At 42.8% G+C, this 21,407-nt stretch overlaps 2 protein-coding genes across 8 annotated transcripts in view; both read right to left on the bottom strand.

Moving 5' to 3' along the window:
- Positions 1–2,467, bottom strand: part of LOC119015623 (transmembrane protein 47-like) — a 25,848-nt gene extending 23,381 nt beyond the window's left edge. For all 3 annotated transcript variants that reach the window (XM_037091812.1, XM_037091811.1, XM_037091810.1), the window contains exons 1-2: positions 2,349–2,467; positions 2,004–2,239 (exon numbers count right to left, since the gene is read on the bottom strand). In XM_037091812.1, the coding sequence (XP_036947707.1) occupies positions 2,004–2,232 (229 nt within the window). In that variant the 5' untranslated portion in view covers positions 2,233–2,239; positions 2,349–2,467. The remainder of the gene's footprint in view (positions 1–2,003; positions 2,240–2,348) is intronic.
- Positions 2,418–21,407, bottom strand: LOC119015622. Of its 5 annotated transcripts, none has more exons than XM_037091804.1 (9): positions 21,302–21,407; positions 17,892–17,998; positions 9,811–9,849; positions 8,863–9,142; positions 8,627–8,769; positions 8,324–8,543; positions 3,288–3,374; positions 2,877–3,050; positions 2,418–2,557 (listed from the first exon to the last, which is right to left on the bottom strand). In XM_037091804.1, exons 4-9 carry the CDS (start codon positions 8,976–8,978, stop codon positions 2,548–2,550), a joined length of 750 nt encoding a protein of 249 aa, XP_036947699.1. In that variant the 5' UTR covers positions 8,979–9,142; positions 9,811–9,849; positions 17,892–17,998; positions 21,302–21,407; the 3' UTR covers positions 2,418–2,547. The 5 variants fall into 5 exon arrangements, with proteins under 5 accessions (XP_036947699.1, XP_036947701.1, XP_036947702.1 ...); XM_037091806.1 differs by having other exon boundaries at positions 2,877–2,975; XM_037091807.1 differs by having other exon boundaries at positions 2,877–2,949.

Raw genomic sequence — 21,407 nt, 5'->3', positions numbered from 1 at the left:
ACAGGATGAGCTCTATATCGAGCCAGCACTTTTATGCCCCCCCTCCCCTACTTCTTCTTCCTTCTCCTGCGCTGACAAATGAATTAATTAGGTGCAGGTAAGTGGCGACACCCAGGAGAGTTGATTGACTTTACCGCGAGGGTGGTGGCAGTTTTGCAGTATTAATAATCCAAGTGGTGATCATTACAGAGCAGCTGAGGGGGCACATTATAGCATTTACGTTGTGTTCGGGTGTATAGGGGGCTGCAACTAATGACTATTCTCATTAGCTATTAACCTGCCAGTTATGTTCAGGGAATAGCAGAGCCATCATTTGATCTTTAAATTGCTTGTTTGGGCAGTGGCGCTCTCAGGATATTTGAGGGGCAGGGGCGAAGAACATGAAGGGGGGCACCAGCATTCATAGAGTTAGATATAATATATATATATTAATAGTGAAGAGAGGGGCCGCTGGGGGGCTCTAGAGGGCTCTTTGCCATGTTTTATCTAGTTATCTCGCATCCAAGTGTTTTTTAGTTGGCCTTGCTACATCCCCACCCATTGTTCTTTGGTCCAACTAACAGTCAAAAACCCAAAGCAGCTCTATAAGTGTATGAACAATCTTGAAGCGTACCGAGAAAATCCACATTATAACATACCGAGAGATGATTTTCCACCATTCATTCTTAACACTACTTACTTGGTGAAACTTAAAATTGCCTTTTCTCCAGCCAGTTATTAACTCAGTTAATCAAAAGTGCACGAGGCAGTTTCTGGGTCAATCAAAAATTCAGACTAAAGGTAATAATACAAACTCAGAAAGAGTAATTAGATATGTGTCCATGTAAACAAGCTGTCACTGAGTGGAATAAAGTCCTGACATCAGGAGTTTGCTGGAGAAACTTAGCGACTTAGAAGCGTCCTGCCAGCACAAACAAGGCAAAACAGGATGAAATGTTGTTTCTCCTTTAGAGGATACTTTGTTTATTCAGTTATGGAAATAGGTAAGTGATAATTTCCACCCCCAAACTGTCTTCATGACTGAATAAACTGGTTTGAAACCTGAAAGGACAACACAATTTCATACCAATTTACTGTGCAGCTGGAGAGGTGGCAGGGTCTGGCAAACACAAACAAACAGTGTTCTGGGGACCTTATGTTCCTCTGAGAACAGCTTGTTTACTCAGTTATGGAACAAATCAATACTTCTGAGTTCGTATTATGACTTCCTTAATATTGTGAGTTTGAGTTTCTTTCCAAAAACTACATGGAGCACTTTTAACGGCTTTAAAAATGTCAGAAAACAGCGAAAATGGTCCAAGCTTACATATTAAAACAAGTTTTTGGCAGACTGACAGTCCACAACTCAAAGACATTCAATTTACTGCCACAAAATATTAAAATCAGAATAAATTCCTGAACTACCAGCTCAACATTTCAGCGTTCATGCGTTCAACGTGTCAGGTCTGCAGCTCTCTGAGGAGCAGCGAGAGGGGGGATGTCACCGGTGCAGCTATCAGCGAACTGCATCGGTGACAGTTGACGAGCATTTTTATATTTCCTCACAGCAGAAAAAAAAAAGAAAAGAAAGAAACTGAAATCATTTTTGAGTGTAATTCTATTTGAAGTGCTCTCCAGCCTCTCCCTTCATTTCACCTGCACTATAATTAACGTGGAATCCCCGGGGGAGTCACAGATGACAGGGACTGTCAGGATGAGGCTTTGTCATGGTTGGATAGAGACAGAGAAGGAGTCACCCTCCTGGTCAGGAGGACAATATCTCCCTGCAGCTGCACAGATTACTGTCTTTAGGCATCATTCCTCTAGGGCTGCCCCTCTGGAGGTGAGGAGGCATCTCTACATCATCATCATCATCATCCGTCACCACAACTCTTTGTTCCCCACTCCACAGTCCACCTTCCACCCTGTCCCGTGCGCACCGGTCCGGACAGGACAGGACAGACGCAGGGCTGTTCTCACACCATGAGTCCATACATTGTTACTCCCCCCCACCCTGGTCTTACCTGAGCCCAGCGTGCTGCTGCACTGCCAGTTCTCGGTGCTCGCCGGCTTCCAGCAGGACTCCCACAGGGACAGGTAGTACTGGTCGTCGGCGGTCACCCACGCCGGGCTCATCACGGCTCCCACGTCCAGGCAGAGCGCCAGGAAGACGCACACCAGCCCGACCAGCTTGAGCGGAGTCAGCGGGGAGCTGCGCGCCGACTCCTCCGTCTCGGTGACAGCGGACGACATGGCGGGGCTGGAGGGGAAAGGCGAGGAGTGAGAGAGGAGGGGGACCGGTCCGGTGGATGTCGCTGAGTGTATGCGTGTGTGTGTGTGTGTGTGTGTGTGTGTGTGTGTGTGTGTACCCCTTCCAGACGAGCGGTGTGCGGTGTGGATGTGCGGGAGAGTCGGGCGGGGAAGTCTGAGCTGAGTTGGTGGCGCCGCAGCCGCCCTGCGTTGCGCGCTTGAACGGACGCTGCGCCTGTGAAGCCCCGCCGCCGCCGCGCACCGGAGATCTCCACCGTTTACTGCGCTGACGTCAAGGCTCCGAGGGATCAGCAGGTGCTACAGGGTCCTAAAGAGAAGGAGGGGAGGGTGGGGTGAGGAACCAGAGCCGTAGATAGGATCTGAGACATGCAGAGGTCCAGAGCCCAGATCCTCAAGTTCAGACACACTGCAAGAACGCCACCAACCAAACCCTGTACAGTTTTGCGGGTATTTAAAATAATAAGTCATGCTTATTTAGTTGAGTTTGGTTTTAAACAGTCAGATAATTTCAGTGAAGTTTGCATCCTCCAACAGAGCTATGGAGTATTGCTTTTCTTTGAAAATTCATAAAATTGTGATTGCATAAAACCTCCTCTTATTAAAAACACAGATTTTCTGTGGCCCACCTCGTTTCTTGTCTATTCCGATTCCTGTTTAGTCGCTGGAGGTCGTGGTTCTGAACCTTTCTGGGTCGTGAGGCTGGCAACGAAAAGGCAACAAGGACACTAAAGAGCAAGGAAAGTAGGACAGGCCATAAGGCCAAGAGGAACAAATCAGGTACGCAGGAAATGCACAAGGACCTGGGAACAGATGCAGGAACGCAGGATGAAAACTCAGGAGAGAAGACAGACTTAAATACACGGGTGCTAATGAAGACGTCAGACAAAGGTAGTGCAGAAAAAACGGTGAGAAGGGGACAAAGACAGGAGGTGAAAAGTCACAAACACACCCGAGGATGAATCTGCAAAATAAAACAGGAAATGTCTGAACACAAACCCAAAACCTGACATCACACGGGCCAGGGTGACAAGCGATACCTTAAAGGTCCAGTGTGTAGGATGTAGTGGCATCTAGTGGCGAAGCTGACCAACTGAACACCCCTCATCTCGCCCTCCCAGAAGCCTCTAACAACACACACAGATAAAAGGCTCATTCTAAGGAAACTAAAACACAACGATTCTTAGTTTCACTGAAAAAAGACGACAAAATTATGACTCTTATGTTCCATTTATGTGATCTCCAGAAATCCTACACATTGCACCTTTAATGACGATGCAACTTATCAACATATGTGTAATTAATCAAAGCGGATCTTTGCACACAGCTGCTGTGTGTGTTGAGCATCTTTTATTAAATGGCCGGTTTTAATTCGGAGCAGTCATCCCGTTACACAATAATCCCATGTCGGAGACGATGTGTGTCCACTGTGACTCTTAAATATTGCATCAACACACTCGCACTCAACGTCACGGGCCCCTTTGTTTTTTATTCGTGGCTTCACAAAAATTAGATTTTGGTTTCCTGGTTAAATATTTAGGACTTCTTTGGCAGCAGGGCGAAGCAAAAAGCAGAGGAAGAGAAACGGAGAGCGTGCACAGTGACGGAGCGGGAGGAAGTGGGAGGCACATGAAGGAATATTATTGTTTCTTCTGCATACTAATGACGGAGCCAGAAGATGAGACGGCGGAGACAGGAGGAGGGGATGAGGGAGGCCTAGAAAGCAGCAGAGGTGAGCAGGTTTGAAAAAAAAAAAGGGGGGAGCGGAGCCATCCGTATGTTTATTCAGGCGGAGAATAAAAGAAAGGAGGGATGGAGGGACTGATGGGAGGAAGAGATGGCCTTGTTTACTCTCCATCAGGACAATAATGAGCGATGATGAGGCAGAGACGGGAGGAGGCAGGGGAGCAGAGCAGAGAGGAGAAGGGCAAGAGATAGAGGTGAAAGAGATGGAGGGATGGACGCCCGGAGGAATGACATCCCTGCGCTTTGGAGGTCTCGGCTAGACGTCCTAATGAATTGACTCGGTGCTGATCCACATCAGTTACTCTGGGCTTAATAAGAAAATACCTGCAGGCACTTTCTTTTTTATCTCCTCTCAAAAAGAACTGTCCATACTCCTAAACACTGGCTGCTATCATATAAATCATAGTTAAATGGGATGTTATATTTCGAGGGCATATTACGGAATAATGAAGGAATGCTGATATTGTTGACAGTGAAGGACACCGCTTTGTTTATCGTATTAAAGGGGCCCACATGTTTTGTGGTACACAACAGTAAAATGTATTATATTAGAGTGAGTAAGCTAATTATTTTTCTCCGTACAGTAAAAGCCACATAAGCATTTACAGGAAACTCAGCTTTATTGAGGACATGTTTAATTTCTGACCGCCGCTCCCGGTCCTTGTTATCGACGCTCAGCGGGAGAATAATGGACGCACCAGCTAAATTGTATTTCTGTTCTTTACGAGCTGACAGATCCAGTTTATTCGGGCCTCGACAATGGTCTTCTGCTGATTGTAGCGGGAAAGAAAAACTCCAGGGACAGTCGGAAGATGTTCAGAGGAGTTTTTTTTTCCCTGTCTAATTTTCAGCCTAAATGTGTCAAGTCCTCAAACTCAAGAAAATGCTTACCTTGATTTTTTTGGGGGAAACAATCGCACAGTAGGGGAGACCTTTCAACTATTTTTTTAGAGCATTTTTGAGAATCTAAATTGGCTCACGACTCGCAGCTTACACCCATCCCATACATAAATTCATACTATCGGGGGACGTACAAACGAAGACAGAAAAGAGAGGGAGAAAAATGTACTCTTTTTTAAACATTAAACACTTCATATTTCTCATATCTTAAAAGCTGCCAGATCTTATAAAACTTTATGGTTGAGCCTTTAGCACGTCTGCCTCAGTCGTAGAGAGAGCAGCGTGAGGAGGCCGCGACTACACCCCTCCGAGAACCTCCTCCATCAATGCATGAGCATCGATATTAAAAGTGACGCATGTGTGTCAAAAATCATTTAAAAAATCCATCTACTCTTTAAAAAAAAGTTTAGAATGGTGACAGATTCATGACTCAGTGTTTTTTCATCCCAGTTTGAGCCACGATGGCAGATTCTGCAAAGCATAAAGAGGAATGTTCATTTTATAAATGGTGATCCCATTTGCAGTAAAATACAGCAAGACTGGTTAACAAGTAAGAAGTGGTTACCATAGTGAGTCCTCAAGTTCTCAGTCAGATCCAATTAGGACTTCCTCTCTCATTAAAAAAATGGTCACAAATTAAAAATGTTATTCATTTTAAAGTAGCCCTTGAAAGGCTTCTATGCTTAGTATAACAAAAAACACCCAGACAAGTAAAACATTAGTCAGATTTATGCTTTATTGTTCTCGTGCGCCTGCAATGTGTGCCTCACTACTACAAGAGACAGCACCTGAGGAGAAGGTGATATGGATGTCCTAACCCCCCCAAAACAAAAAATATTATGGACTGCATGAGTTTTAGCCAACTTACTAAATTTGATCATTTAACTAACTAATCAATTACTGCCAAAAACAACTTTTTTAGGCCTAAAATGTGCATCCTCATGGTTGAACTGTGATTAGTTTTAGTTTAACACAGCAGAGACGCATGAAAACACATATTAACAATTCCAATGTACATTTGCGAGGAACACTGTAAAGACTGGGCTCTGGAGACAAGTGAACCGAGTGGGAGTTTCTCTCTATGGTGACAGCTGTGTTAATCGTCTGGTGGTGCTGTAGAACTCCACTCTCTTCTTGTCACTCTGATAGTCTGTGGAGACAAAGGGGAAGGGGTGAAAGGTCTATTAATAAACTGTGAGGGGAAAACATTTTGTTATATTGTTCTTATTAATCGGTCTCAAGAAACCAGAATTGTATTACACCTGTACTCTCATATATTCTGCATGAGGTCATTAAAGTCTTTTTTCAGGTGCTGGTGAGTACTACCGCATATGTGAAACAGCTGTTTGTGTCTCCGGAGGGAGCTGTGTGAAGTTAGATTGTAGGCCGCCTCTCATTCCTGTTTGAGGATTGAGGCACAAGGCTACATTAGCCGCTACTAATATAGCACGGCTGATTATCTGAGCAAACTGTTGATGGTCAAAATGCAGTTGGTTGTGGGCAATGTAGGCTATTATGATAGGGTTTTTTCATCAATGGACATTTAATGTATTTACATTAATTTATCTTCAAATGATGGCTTTCATTTTAAGTGGCGGGGTCCGCCATTCCAGTCAAGGACGCCAGTGGCCTACCTAAGCATCAATGAAGCATGTAATCCAGAGTTGATGTTCTCAATTTTATTGCACTGTTATCAGTCTTTACCCTCTTTTTGCATGCAGGATTAAATGTATAGCACCCAGAACAAGAGCAAAACAAGCATGCAAACTCAAATTGTCTTTCAATTTGAAGCATTTGAAACCTAATGTATTTCTAAACAGGATTAGCACAGTATTGGCAGCCACTCATCAACAACTGCATCTACATCTGCCGCTCTGGTAATTGTTTTGTCAGCAGGCGACAGGCTGCGCACCTCAGATTTCAACTGACAAGTTCAGAATGAAAGCAGATCAAGGCTGCTCATGGCATGATTGAAAAAGGGCCAATTACTGACTGACTTTTTTATGAAAGCAACACGAGTTTGTTTGGCTGCAAGTATAACAGTTGGTCATCTGTTGTGTTTCTAACAAAAAAGCTGCCAAAGGAGTGTTAGCTGCCTCTAGAATTCTGGTGTCTGTAGTATTAAAGCACACATATAACGCCAAATATACCAGGCATGGGACAGGAGCCCTCCCTCTAATAATTTGCCATCTGCTGAACTGTTGATTTTTTTCAGTATTACATGTAAGTGAAACACAGCCAGGAGCTGAGCGCAACACTTTGATGAGGAGAGTTGACTCCTCACCTTTCAGGCAGATGAAGTGAAGGTGTTCTCCACATGGGAGATCATTCCATTTGAAGGGAGCGCTGGTGGTGATGGCGCCGCAGGGACTGGTTTCACCCCAGAAGGAGTTTCTCTCCCAGTAGTCGTAGGTCTCAGAAGCACCAGACATCCAAAACCACGTGCCAGCCATCAAGTACCTACAAGGGATTGCTTGATATCTGAACATCAGTCTACAGAGGCCTGGATGTGTAACACAGTGGCAAACGTAAAATATAGCAGCTATTACCGTGCGGAGGTGGATCCGTTCTTTTAATATGGCACTTTGTCACAATCTGAGCTTATTGACTGTGACTTCTGTTTAATTATTATTGCTCCTTTAATGGCCTGTTGTTAACATAGCAGATGGTTGTCTGGTGGTGCGGTGGTGTAATAAATGGCTGTGATATCGCACTAATGAGAGTGAATTATATTTGAGAATGAAAGAATCGTGATTGTGCGAACACCATGGGTTCAAATTTGGCTTGGGAATTGTACTAACGCTTGTTCGTCTGACCAGAACTAAATCCTTTCACTGCGCTTTCTCCTCATTTAATGAAAAACTCAAATATCTTCCTACTACAGAGGGCGCGATAAAGAAAGAGTTGCTGAGGTGTTCAGATCTCCGGGCCAGATGGGAAAACAAAACTCTCCACGCCTCTAACAGCCAATTCTCTTTGTTCCCCTGCACTTGGCACCCTGCGCCCGACTCTTGCTCAGAGGTAAACAGCGGCAGATTGCTCTTACACCTGGCAATGTCCAAGTGTGGATGCATGTAAGTGTGTGACTGCAGAGGCGAGGAGCTGCTTAAATCTCCCTCCCGGATCGATACAGGTGAAAAACAATGGACACAATTAAGTGTGCCGCCCTGCCCATTGCTGTGACTCCAGATAAATCTTAGAATAAGGAGGTGGAGAGAGCACCACAATGTCCTAGTGAAGTGAAACTACTGTTACTTTATTTATATGTATATAGGTTTGAAATGTACTTGAGTTATGTTAGAATAAATCTACTGTGATATGTTTAGTTTAGAGCAAAGAGCACCCGACTCCTGACTGAGCACTCGGAAGGTGGAATGAACCATTTCCACAAAAAAAAGGAACGGTCCCTGTTATTAAGACATTTTTTTACCTGCGCCGTCCAAACCAAACGTGATGGGTGAGGGGGAAGGAGACTTTTTTCAGCGCCTCTTCCACCTTCCTCTGCTCCTGCTTGCTGCGTATGCTCAGCAGGTCCCAGTGGAAGTCTCTGCAATAAAAAAGGGCGTCCGACCAGCACAGCTTCTTCTCCACCACTGTGACGTTCCTACCCATCACCACCGTGCTGAAAGAGGGCGCAGGAACGACCAGCTCTGGAAAAAAATGTGATTGAGTGACTGATTTGATCTTCTGCTGGGAAACACATTTAGAGACTTTTGGACTACAGTTGACTAACCTCCGTACACCTCCACCTCACACACCATCAATGCAGCTAAAGGGTTTAGGGAGTCGAGCTTCAGGTTGACGAACCGGCCTATCATCCCTCCACAGTTGAAGGTGTGGGTGCCTGCGCTCGGGATGTAGGAAATTACTGCACAGCTGTGAAAAACGACAGAAAGAGAGAAAAATTAAAGGATAATTCTGGTTTATTATAAGGTTGTAGCGCGAAACTGAAATATTCTCCAGGATTACATTGGGTTCTTGTTGCCGTTGTCCTCCTCGAAATTCCCGATGAGGATCTCAACATCCGTCATCCTGTACAACAAATCAGCTTTGTTGGTGATTGTGACAGAGTTGATCCTGTACATGTCCGGCAGGCTCAAACTCCACCAGTGGCTGAATCCAACTAATGTACCGCTGCAGGAAAACAGCGTGTCTCTGCTCCCGTCAATTGCTTTCTCGGCTCCATCGAAAAGAAATGTCGACGACTGAGATGCCGTTCCGTTGAGCGCCACGTTTGGCGATGAGGCAGCTTGGAGGTGACAAGAAACAAAACAAAACACAACACTTAATGTTACCATCGCTGGCATCATGCACAAACCTTCTATCGCCAACTTTCGTCAAATATTTTTTTATTTACTCCAGCATCTCATTCAGTGTGGTAACTTTTTATGATTCAGCAGCATCTGAATAGCTTGGAAGAGTATATAAATAGAGCAAATAATCTTATCGCATTAACAGGGCGACCGTTATCAGGTTCTGGCCTGCAACGGCCCAGCTGGCTACTGTGTAAGTGTCACTGTTTGTCTTGCCTATAATACAAAGCCAGATTGCTGTAGTTGACCTAACAAGTGCAGCATTTACCATCAACATGTGGCGGAATGCACCTTTAAAGTTGGTTCGCCAGCAGCCAATAAACACAGAGAAGAACAACAACAACAATTGCTGTTGCCGTCGCGTTCATGGCGTAGAGCTGCTGCATCTTTGCCCGCTAAGAAGTTTTTGTTAAGATACAAAAATGTGAAATAAGCAAGTTACATCAGTTAACAGGTGAAAAAAATCCATATCGTGCATCCCTTGTGGAGATGATGTCCTGTCCCTCACAACGTATGTCATGATTACAATAATCAACAGTCGATGTGCTCGTGAGAAGTCTGCTGGCTGGCTACACACCAGTAAACACACCAGCTGGTTCTTTACCTGTGAAGTCTGTGAGGAGCCACAACTGGAAGAAAACACCTGTCAATGAAAAAAGATAACTCAATCAGACATTCATGTTTTTGTTCACATCATCCCTCCAATTAAATAAACACCTTATTAAAAAAATGAAGCAAGAATGCATCATTTGCTGTTATTTATCCTTCATCATAACATAAAGAAGTCACGTGAAGTTATACTATGACCTCACTTTACATATGTTATATGTTTATTAATGCATGTGCTCAACACCCACAAGAGCTGCCGCCTGCAGTTAAAACCTCCAGTTTTACGACCACACAAAAAAAGATTTCAGCTGATATTAGCATATAAATTCCCATCATTCTCGTTGTGCTCATCACAGAACTTGAACCAAATCGAGGAATTATTATAGCAATCATGTGCGCTGTATAAAATAAAAAATCCAGGCAGCTGAACTTGTCTCTCGGTTAAATCACTCTTCTGTATTGTTATGCTCGACACCCCGAGCTACAAAGTACCAGTCACAGTCTCGTCTGCAGCATAAGAGCCGGGCCCAACTTCATGAATTTGCAGTGAGACACACAGCGTTGTTATTTTTTTTTTCTTCTGACAGTCCACGTACGGAAACTGCTGACAAATTGTTATGTGTGTGTCCTCAGCAAGTGAAGCAAAGAAAGTGAGAGAAAGAGAAAGAAATGCAGCTGAATTAAGGGGTTTTGCTGCACTTTTCAAGGACAGGAGAAGAAAATGCACAACACAAACTGTCACATGGGTCATTTTAGTTTCTGTGATGAGGACTAAAAGCAGAGAAACTTGACAAAGGGCAGAACTTTTTGTGTCCTTGCTTAAAGCACATTGGAAGGTGTGACTTGAAGCCCTCAGTGGTAAAATACAGTGTGTACCCTTCAAGTGAGCCCAAGTAATCCTGTGAATGCAAAAACAATTGGTACGGAGGCCAAAAATGGTTGTTTTTGCATTTATTTCTTTAATTATATAATGAGATCATGAGTTAATTACCACACAACCTAAAAATAATAACATTATCTTGAGGTAATGAGATCGCCCCTTTATCATGAGACAACAAAAGGCAAAAGTTCATAAAAGTTGATACGGTTCTCTGCTGCAGTGTGTGTTTGTCACTGTTTACTCCAATGAATGTAAAGAAGTCATTTTCTCCTGATGAATGATCTTCTTATCTTGCGTAATGGGCATTTTGTTTTTCTTGAAATAACTAGATAAATAAACTCATGACCATGGAAAAACAAGCATTCTTACCTTGAAATAAAATAACTAAATTGTGATCATGTGATAATGACGTTTAAAAAAATGGTAATCACGGTTGTTCTCAGCTTCAGTACGAATATGTCTGTGTGTAAATCAGCTAACTGCTGATGTTTCCTGTATTCATCTGAGGATTGAGCATATTATTTATTCATCCTGATAATATAATCTATTGTATAAACATTAAAAAGATATGTTAAAAGTACGTATTGATTGCAGCCTGTTCGCCTCTGTCTTTGTTTCAACCCTGACCCTAACTCTGTTTTTGTAAAAGGAGCGCAACTGTTTCGTTTACAAGACCCAAAATCTTGTGTTCTTGGTGGCACATTAGTGCAAAGCAAAAAAATTAGCATAATTTTCCAATCAGTTTTTTAATAAGATTACAGATTTAATACGCATAAGAAGTAACCCCAGCCACAGTTCATCTGATTTGCACAAAGACCTACAAAACAAGACCGATGGGCTGTTTGAGCGAGTGTGGCATGTGTGGAAAGCAAAATAATGTGTTTTCTGCCACTAAATTCACTATAGTGGTTCAAATCGAGACATTAATTCAAGCATTTGTTCATACGGGAGGAAGTTGTTTATGAATAAAAAGAATACTACTCGGCTACTTTAAACGTTTGGTGCTTCAACCAGGAATAACTGGACTGGAGCTGCTGAGGGCTATTAAAAAACACAATACATTTTCAATTGTCATCTGTATCCTCTGTTCAATAATAGTCCACTACTTGCATATACACATTTATTTCTATCAATTAGTGCGATCTTCTAACAGGCCTGCCTGGCCCGAATACACCACAAAGTAATAGATGGATCGCTGATATTAAAATGTAATCAAGTAGAGCTAACTCGGAGCGAAATACAATGCCCGTGTTTTGTCTAGACTACATGATAATTGCTGGTGGTTTGATGGGGCCCGTGTGTTTCTTTGCAAATGATGCGGCTCGAGCCATTACATGTAAACAAATCTGTCAGGGCTCAACTCTCAACCAAACAGTGCGGCCGTTTCGCTGCTTCTTACTGATTTAAATCTTTGCATGTTGAAAGGACGGACTGATCATCGTGGGTAAAAGTTCATATCCACACATTAGATTGATTATATACTATTTAAAATACTGACGCTGCTTATTATCCCTGAATGGTGGAAAAATTACTGTCAGCATGTACTTAAAGAGAAAAAAACTCCAGATAAATACTCTGTCTGTGTGCATGTAACAAGAGTCTCAAGGTTGTTTGAGAGTCAAATCTGTCTCGTCAAAAGAATCCTACGGAAAGGTTGTTACAGTGGTTCTCTCACTCCTTAGCTGTTTCCTCAGATATTTGATCTTTAACAGGTGTTTGCATATTAAAGCTGATAAAATCCCTCTATAGTACAATCAAATCAGTCACCAGATATAATGTTGATGTCGATTCATTGTTAATTCTCTCTCACAATGTTTGCATATTAGGCAAACTGCTGATCTTGTGTTAGCAGTCTTAAACACCAAACACATTAAACTGCAATAGGTAAATAACATTAGACTGGAGCAGGTGGTCTAATAAAACCTCTAATACTTCAGTGGTTTGGTTTCGTATCAGTGTTCAAACGATTAGAAGATTATACTCACAGGAAACACCTCTGCAGCTCAGCATGCTTCCAGCAGCCGAAAACCACGATGACTGATTGCAACCTATCCCAGGTCTTGCAATTTTTAGGAAACGCCAGGTGAGGTTATGTAAATCACATCAGACGATTTGCCTGCGCTATTTCAAACAAGGGAATTAAGTCATTTACAAATCAAAAGCTCGCTCGTTAAGGAGCATCCTCCTCTGTCTTGGGCACTCGGGTCACAAATTCGCCTCCCGTCTTGATCTCCTGTCAGGCAAAGCAGCCTTTAGTTTACATGTACACAAATGTCTCATTACCAGGCTGAAGGCTGTAACATTAGATTAAGGATTTTGGTGTGATATTGATCTGCGGTGTGGAAAGTGAATGTGTAGAAGTAAATGTATAGAAGATTTATCAGATGAAGATGAATGTTTAGGTGCTCGTTCAGATAAGATTTGTCCAAAAATCTGTTAATAGTTGTCTTGAAAAATGTGTCTTACACCTGACAAATACAGTAAAGTTAACAGTGTGGCATTTCCCTCTGAAACGTGGTGAAGTAGAAGTATACAGTATCAGAAAACGGATGTACTCAGTCAGTTAAACCTGTACCGAATTACAGCACTTGAGTAATTGAATACGACGGCACATGAACACATTCTGTCGCCAGCTGTAAACATGAGACACAGACAGGATGCAGAGCGCTCTCGAGTTGTTTTTGGTTATTATAAATTCCACTCCGCGTTATTTTTTAATTAGACAGGTTTCGCAATTTGATGATGAAGGAGCGCGGCGGTGTGTTTTAAGCGTCGCTCCTGGTGAGCATCAATAATGAATCCAGTGATTCTCTCAAAGAGAAATGGCTCTCCGTGGGTCCTTCGCCAAATGAATCGCTTAAAAGTCTCCTTTATTTCATTCGGCACTAACTTACTGTGATTGAAGAGTGCACAGTAAATGAGTTGGTATTCATTTGTCAGAAATTTGATTACAGCAGCTTTGCGTTGTGTACGCCTCATATAAATTGTATAATAACAAATCTGTCCAATAGGGTATTCATTATACACATTAACATGGGCTGGCAAGTAATGAACACGCTCCTGATAGTGTTTGTTTGTCTTCAGCTGAGAATGAAGGGCTGATCGGAGCGCGTGTTTGTGGTGCAGTACAGTAACCGCTTTGCTGGAGGTGGCTTACAAAATACTTTGAATGTTTTAAGGTATTTAGATCAGGAGAAGGATTAAAACAACTCCAAATCCCTGCAACACTCAGACAAGTGCAAAGTGACTCAGCAGATTACATGGTAAATCAGTTACTACAGTGTTTCTGCTGAAATAGACTTATGTTACTGTCGTTGTAGAAAAGTGATTAACGTCGCTGCAAGATTGCTGCTAGACCCCGTCATTAGATGCACAATATGTCACTTTAATGCAACTGCCACTAGGGGGCTCTCAATTAAGACAAAACAAGAGACAAAGTCGGATCTTTTGTAGGAATAAACACATTGATTCTGCTCTGATCCAAAGCTCAGAGATGACTTTTTAACTTTTGGGAATAAAAAGTGGATTCATCCTCACTCCTGTCTGTCACCCTGACTGCCGCGGTTATCAGAAAATGAATGAGGTAAGTACACAACTCAACAAAATATATAATATCTCATTATTCTTAGATATTTGAATGCAGATTTGTACCAAAGGTGATGTTACAACTATACAGTCAGCACCCCTCAGCACAGCCCTGGTTGCACAAACACCAGAGACCTGATGTAGAAACACAGTGGGCACTCCTTGCTCAGGCCTGTGAGAGCCGACCAATCACATCAGACTGGGCTTTACAGGAGGGAAGCTTTAAAGAGACGGAGCATTCAGACAGATCTTGAATAGAGGTTCTGCAGCGGTAGACAATACGAGAAAAATAAACATGTTTTTTGATCATAAAGCATGTAAACACGTCCTATTAGACAACAAAAATAACACTCAAAAGTTCAAGCTTTGGTGTTTGCCTGTTATCCAAGAAGATTCTATGTTGTTAAAAGGATGATTTAAATATATATATATATTTTTTGTCCCTTGAAATAGATGTTATCGGCCCCTGCAGGCAACTAAGTGATAACCAGACTTGTTTACAATTTGCATATTCCCCTGCTGCGTGAGGCGTGGTGGCTGCGCTGAATGTATACTCCCTTGTAGTGCAGGAAAATGAACAGCTTAGAAACGTTGTTAATGTAATTGAAAGACTTTGTAAGGAGCCCTCAATGTTTGTGTTGTGCCCTTAGAAATATGTTACTTTGTTTCCCCAATGATTGATGTTTTAATGCAAGCTTGGGCTATTCTGATGTAAGTACTATTTCTTCAAACCAGCAAATGTTCCCCTCGGCGAGGATGAGATAATTTAAATGTGGTCTTGAAACAAGGTCGGAAGAAGACAAAATCCTTTTGCAAAGTTTTTCATTTTCTTTCTGCCGCGTGTGTGATGATGGGTTATTATGATGTCGGTTCATTAGCATATTTCATATCCTGCTGCCGAGCGTTTCCAAGCTCTCTATCTGTTTCCATCGGCGGCGGAGACAAGACACAGGTGCTGGATGCCGGCTTCATGAGTAAACTGGGCACAACGCACACACACACCGCGGTAAACATACAAACAACGCTGGCTCATCATTCAGCGGAATGTGTGCGCACAACCATCAGTCGGCGCTTCAAAGTGTGTAATAAGACATTTCAATGAAGGCACACACACACGCGGCGTGTCATACAATCTGTCAAGTCATCAGAGCCGCTTCCAAATGTGCCACACAGTGTTCACCCGGACCAGACAAACACATGCCTGCTGTCCCTCACACGCAAGTGCTGCTTTGTCAAACACTCGGATGCGAGCGGAATGATAACTCCCGCGATCATCGGCAACATGAAATATGTAACAATGTCTCCTGCGCTCGCACACACACACACACACACACACAAAGATGTGATGATTTTTATGTGTCAGAGCTGAGTTTTTCGTGCAGTAAAAAGGGGGGAGATGATGAAAGCAGGGTTGAGCAGCTTGTTCTTTCTCCCCATCTCTTCTGTCATGTTCACCAGAGGGAGTTTTGATAGGTGTAGGCTCACACACACGCATGCACACACTCTCGCTCTGAGGCATAAGTGTAGACACACACACACGCAGCGTTCGCGGAGAAGTGCCGCAGTAATAATTAGATTTCACTTCAAAGAACCACACAGTTGTTTCGGTGGGAGACGGGGCCGACGTGTGATTGGCTACTCAGACTAGCAGGTGAGGGACTTTGGGTGCTCCGAGTTGCTTCACCCTTCTCTTCTGTTGCATTACTCTGTGATGGGCTGCATATCTTTGTGTGTGTAGATAATTGACTGACAAGTAAGTTCACAGTAATTTACTGCTACTGTAAAAATAGTACCCATCGGTTTGACCTCAAACAAAGCAGACGGGTAAAAACAGGACTCATGATTAGGAGGTGGGAAGACGTCTGCTCGGGGATGAGATGTGGAGTCACGACTGGTGAAGATGAAATGTGCTGAATGTTAACTCTGAAAAGACTAATAAGTAGAAAAAGAATCTTAACTTTTTAAGTCACACACTGGAGTAGCCTTGAGTAACTTTTCTACACACAACAACAACAACGTCACTGTTGAGCAGTATGTTCACACGACGAGCGACAAACAGGGCGGCTAAGCAAAGGCGAAGTGAGAGAGGAAACCATCTCGACTGCAGTGGTCTGAACACATCGCGACATTACTGTATACGTACTGCTGCGCACCGACTATCCAGCTCATGTTCCACCGAAGACCTGCGGTGATTGAGCTTTTGAGGCTGAAGCACCTAAATTATGGAAAACTCTGCCAGCACCCCTCCAGTCCGCTGACTCCCTGGATCTCTTTTAAAAGGCAGTAAAAGACATATCTCATACTTTATATGTTTATTTTGCAGGTCTTTTGTATTGATTTTTCATTATTTGGCTTGTGGTCACTTTAACTTTTTTGATTTCTTTCTGTATCTTGAATGATGACCAGGTATTTAACAGAACATAAGGCACAAAAGACATTTTGGGGGAGTTTATCATTAATAAATGAGCTTTGCAGTTGACTGTTTTAGTGCTGCAATTTCGTTTTAGACAGTAAAACGAGTGACAGTAAAACGAGTGTTTGATAACTGCATTTGAAGGATCATTGCACAAAATATGTGTTTATGTTCTGTGTGTATAAAAGTTTGGATATTCACATGTATAAAAAGTGAAACTGTGGCCAACAACAGAAAAGACAAATTGTCATTAGCGTCAAATCCTTTGTGCTTTAATTAACTGGATTGCAGTTTGCCTTATTTGTACTTTACAGTGACCCAGTTTCCCAGAATCAATACATTTCATCTTTAACCAAGAGGAAATACTGTGCTGCTCAGATTTTTTTTTTTAATATAAATTGCGGTAATAAAGCAAAGCAAAGCCATTTTTTAAAAAAAAACCCAAAAAACACTTTATACTGTTAGATAATGCAGCTAGCTTTGTGTGAGTGGGTGTGTGTAGGTTAACACAATTACAGTGTGTAGCAACAAGTGAGGAAGACGCTGGACAAAGTGAGAACACTGACAAACACTGTCCTCCCTCTTACAGTCTTTCATCACCCACTCTCTGTCGATATGACACACACACACACACACACACACACACACACACACACACACACACACACACACACACACACACACACTTCTCCTGGCACTCTGTCAGATGATTTTGTGTGTATTTCAGGGAGAAACAGCCCCCTGCTTAATTACTGCCGTGCTAATTGAATCCCAGTGTGGGTGATGTATGGGGATAGGACTCTCCGTGACAGAATGAAAATGAAATAGTATTAAGCAGCCAAGTAGATAATCCATTTAGGAATGTCTGGGAAACTAGAAGGATTAGTTAATGCAGCGCCATATGGCTTGCCTGTCAGAAGACATCAAAGTTGTTCAAAATCTAAAATGTTTTACACTCTGTCTCTGTTTGTGTCATTTTTACTGGCATTCTTCTTCTCTGACAAACCGAACACATCTGCCTCGGGTCGATCTTGATTTTACGCAGGCCGTTAATCTAATCTACCTGACAATCGAGGGGTTACAGACACTTCTGCTAACTGTCGCACATCATAACATCCACCTGTGGGAATGAGTTTACCTTAAGCTCCGTCTATGGTTACACAACATAATATAAAACGTCATTAAAGATGATTCTCACCATGAAGGGTCACGGCTGCAGACGAGGAGGGTTGCGTGAGGTTGAATCCCAATTAGCAGCATCTGTTAGCCTTCACAGAGGAGTGATAAACGCCACAGTCCAGAGCTCTCGAAGCAAAAGAGACATTAAGAGGTCGTTATCATCCGGACGAAGTCAGAAAAAACAGCAGAACAAAGACCTACTGGAATGATGACGAGGTATCTGAAGGTAAACCGAAGCTGACAAATGCTACTTTAATATTAGCTTGCTACCAACTACAATGAACCCTTGTTTGCATTAGTAATTATTTAAAACATAATACATTCATCGAGTTCTCAGAGGTATTCTTTATTGCATTTTTGTCAAAAATTAAAGTGGGTGCCCTCTCCACAGAATAAGACAGAAGGTCTCTGTGAACCTTACTGTAACAGAGGAAAAAGCAGCTTTGGAAAACTACTGATTTGGGTCCGTCACAACCAACAATTTCGACAGTAAAAAGTCAGTCTTCGGTAACTCTTAAAGGTGAGTCAGACAGGTTCAGCAACTTTTCCCAAAACCAACAATCTGACTCCCACCTCCAACAGAGACTGGCCAGCTGTGCGAAGGTGAGAAAGGAAGTATCTGTCAAGCTTTGTTTAAACTTTTTTCTCCCTATTTCTGTCAGCTTCGGTGCAACACTGTGGTTTTCTGTCTGAGAATATGCAGCTATCCCCATATTTAAAAGATTAATCTCCTCCATCTCTATGACAGCTTTTCACTCAAGTGTGGCCCCTCACAAGGGAATAAATACTTGCCTTTCAGCCGGGTAAGACAAGTGTGACAAGTATTAACTTATTCTTTTCTGGCATTACGCTACCGAAATAACTATATTTCCTCCCACCAATATGGGTTGAGTCTAAGAACTTCTCCATGGAGTGTGTGGCCCACAGCTATTTCCAGCTGTATGTTCATGTATTTTATGAAGTCATGAGACTGTATTGCCAGCGTTACTTACAGCCTACTGTTCAACTGGTTTTGTACAAAGTTTCATGCGTTCCAAAGTATTTATTTTGATTGCTGATGGAGAGGTCCTCTTGCAAAGCAGGAAATACACGTGTCTTTGCTCTGTTTTAAATGTGACATATGAGGGACAAGTTATTTGGCAGCGACACGGTCCACTGCTTGTACAGAGACAACATCCGTTGTTTACATATTAAAATAAGGTTGATGCCATTCATGTATATTTATATGTAAATTGTATTCCAGTATATTCCTTGTCGTTTGTAAGAGCCAAAAGTCTTTCTCCAAAGCTGTCTTTGATCGCATGTAGGAGAAGTTTGACAACACAGATTTCTGACGGCCAGGTAATGTTCCGGATGTCGGCACAAGGATCCATTTTGAAACTACTGTGACATTCTAACAAAGGTCATTCAGCGTGTCAGTGTTTACTACACATAAGAATGAGCGCTGTCTCGAATTCAGACCGACTGTCGCCTTAAAGTCGTCTATGTAGAGGAAAGCGAAGTTACACTTTAAGTGTCCGAGTTTCTGCTTGTTCAGCTCCGTTTGGGGTTGTCAGCACTTGGCACTTCATCATCACGATTTCACCACCACGAGTGTGACTTCTGCGTGATCTCCTGCAAATGCGGGCATCACAACAGACCGTCCGCCAATTACTGTTGCCTGGGCTCATCTGTTGCCGGGGGCAACTCGCCCGCAGAGGGAGAGGGGAGCTCATTTCCGCAGGTAATATGTGGACAGAAATCAACAACCGCACAAACACACTCACACGGTCACTGATGCACACTGTTAGACAGGGGCCACACACACACACACACAGACGATATGCAAAACACATGCAGAGAGCATCTTCCCTTCATCCTCGACCAAACACCCGCCTCCCACTCCTCACTTTATCGGTTGCACTCATCTTTTCTCACTCGCCCTCCCCCCGTGCTCCTTCCATCATCTATTACTCCAACCATATCCTCTCCTTCCCTTCCTCTATGTCCTTCACTCTCTCCATCCTCTACCTCTTGCTTCCTTCTCCCATCCTTCCTCTCTTCTCCTCTCCTCTCCCATCCCTCTCTCTGCCTCCATTCTTGCCCCAGCAGGCTGCAGATGGTGCTTAATGGACGCATAACTGAGCGTAACTGCCTCGTGAATAATTCCACAGGCACAAGGTGAGCCATAGGACAGCTCCATATGTGGACACACAAGGAAGGTAAAAGCAGGCGCATGCACAAGCTACAGTATATGGACAACATTTTATATCCGCACACACAAAATAGAATCAACTTTAAAATGTGCCATGTCTTTCTATTTTTTTCTCTTCTGAAAATGAACAAATATTGGAATTCAAATATTTAAATATGTTTTATTGTTTTACAGCACTGAGACTGATATTCGGTCTCCGTTCTTGGACTACAAATCAAACACAGAGAGAGGAAGAGTTCCGCTTACATGGCAACCTGAATGTCAGTTTGGTGAATTCTTGTATGTGCAAACCTTACAGCAAAAACAAATACAAGTTTGGAATAGGAATGAGTCCCCCGTCTTGCCGAATGTTTCTATCAGACTACATCAGATTTCTCCAGGATTTCTGTGTATTTCACTGCATTCACTTTTACCTTCTACCCTCACAAGCCTGCTGCAGAGAGGCACCATCATGCCTCTGGGGATGTTTATGATGACGTGCCGTGCAACATGGTGTTTAGTCTGATGGCCAGAGAGCTCAATATTGGTCTCAGTAACCTTAGATTCTCCTTCCAGCTGACTACAAAGTCCCCCACATGCCTTCTGGAAAATTATAGACGAGATATCAAGAGTCTCTTGCTGTCCTCCGCTTTCTCGTCTTCTCTTTGCACCTTTCGAAGGCTGACCTGCTCTCGGCCCATTTACAGCTGTGTCATACTCTTTCCATTTCAACACTGCACCACTGTGTTGATTTTGGTTCATTAATGCAGAACAAGAAATACTTTTTGCAGGCACGGTACATAATATTTATATACTAAGGAAAACAGAACTATAATTTTGAACACTCATTGAAACAACTTCTGCTTCTCTTGTGGCTACAGACGCAAAAATTTACAGTTGAGCTGAGCAGCCACGGGTGCAGCGTGGAATCCATTTGCATGCACACCGGCCCACACACCGGACAAGCTCTTAAGCCTCATGTGGTTTGATTTATTAAATCGAAGACTGAGCTTATCCGAAAGGTTGCTGTATATTTCAAGGTTGTCCTGGTTAGTGTAATATAAGGTGGGCTGGGAATATCGTTGGACCAGCGGCTTGAGGTGGATCTAATTTATGGCCATACAATCTAAGAGAGGATCACAAGGGGAAGGATGGATAAAACGAAGCTGGTAACATTTTACTTGAAGTGGACTCTGAGGCATGATAGGGACATCATAACCATTACTAGCATTTATTGCTCATCATATATCTGATACCTGCTGAATGTGTAAAACTTCAGGGACGCTGGCTCTTTCCATGAAGTACACTGATGAGGTGAACCCAGGAAACGCCATTATTCCTTATGGATTTAACTGATTAAAT

The sequence above is a fragment of the Acanthopagrus latus genome, chromosome 24 (genome assembly GCF_904848185.1).
Source record: "Acanthopagrus latus isolate v.2019 chromosome 24, fAcaLat1.1, whole genome shotgun sequence".
NCBI classification, from domain to species: Eukaryota; Metazoa; Chordata; class Actinopteri; order Spariformes; family Sparidae; genus Acanthopagrus; species Acanthopagrus latus.
This window is presented reverse-complemented; position numbering and strand designations above follow the sequence as displayed.

Coding starts and splice junctions, on each gene's coding strand:
- LOC119015622 (XM_037091804.1), bottom strand. CDS start 8,978: ATGTACAGGATCAACTCTGTCACAATCACCAACAAAGCTGATTTGTTG. Junction 3,375..8,323: donor GTTTGGTTTGGACGGCGCAG/GTAAAAAAATGT, acceptor GTGTGTTGTTAG/AGGCTTCTGGGAGGGCGAGA. Junction 3,051..3,287: donor CTACACACTGGACCTTTAAG/GTATCGCTTGTC, acceptor ATCTGTTCCCAG/GTCCTTGTGCATTTCCTGCG.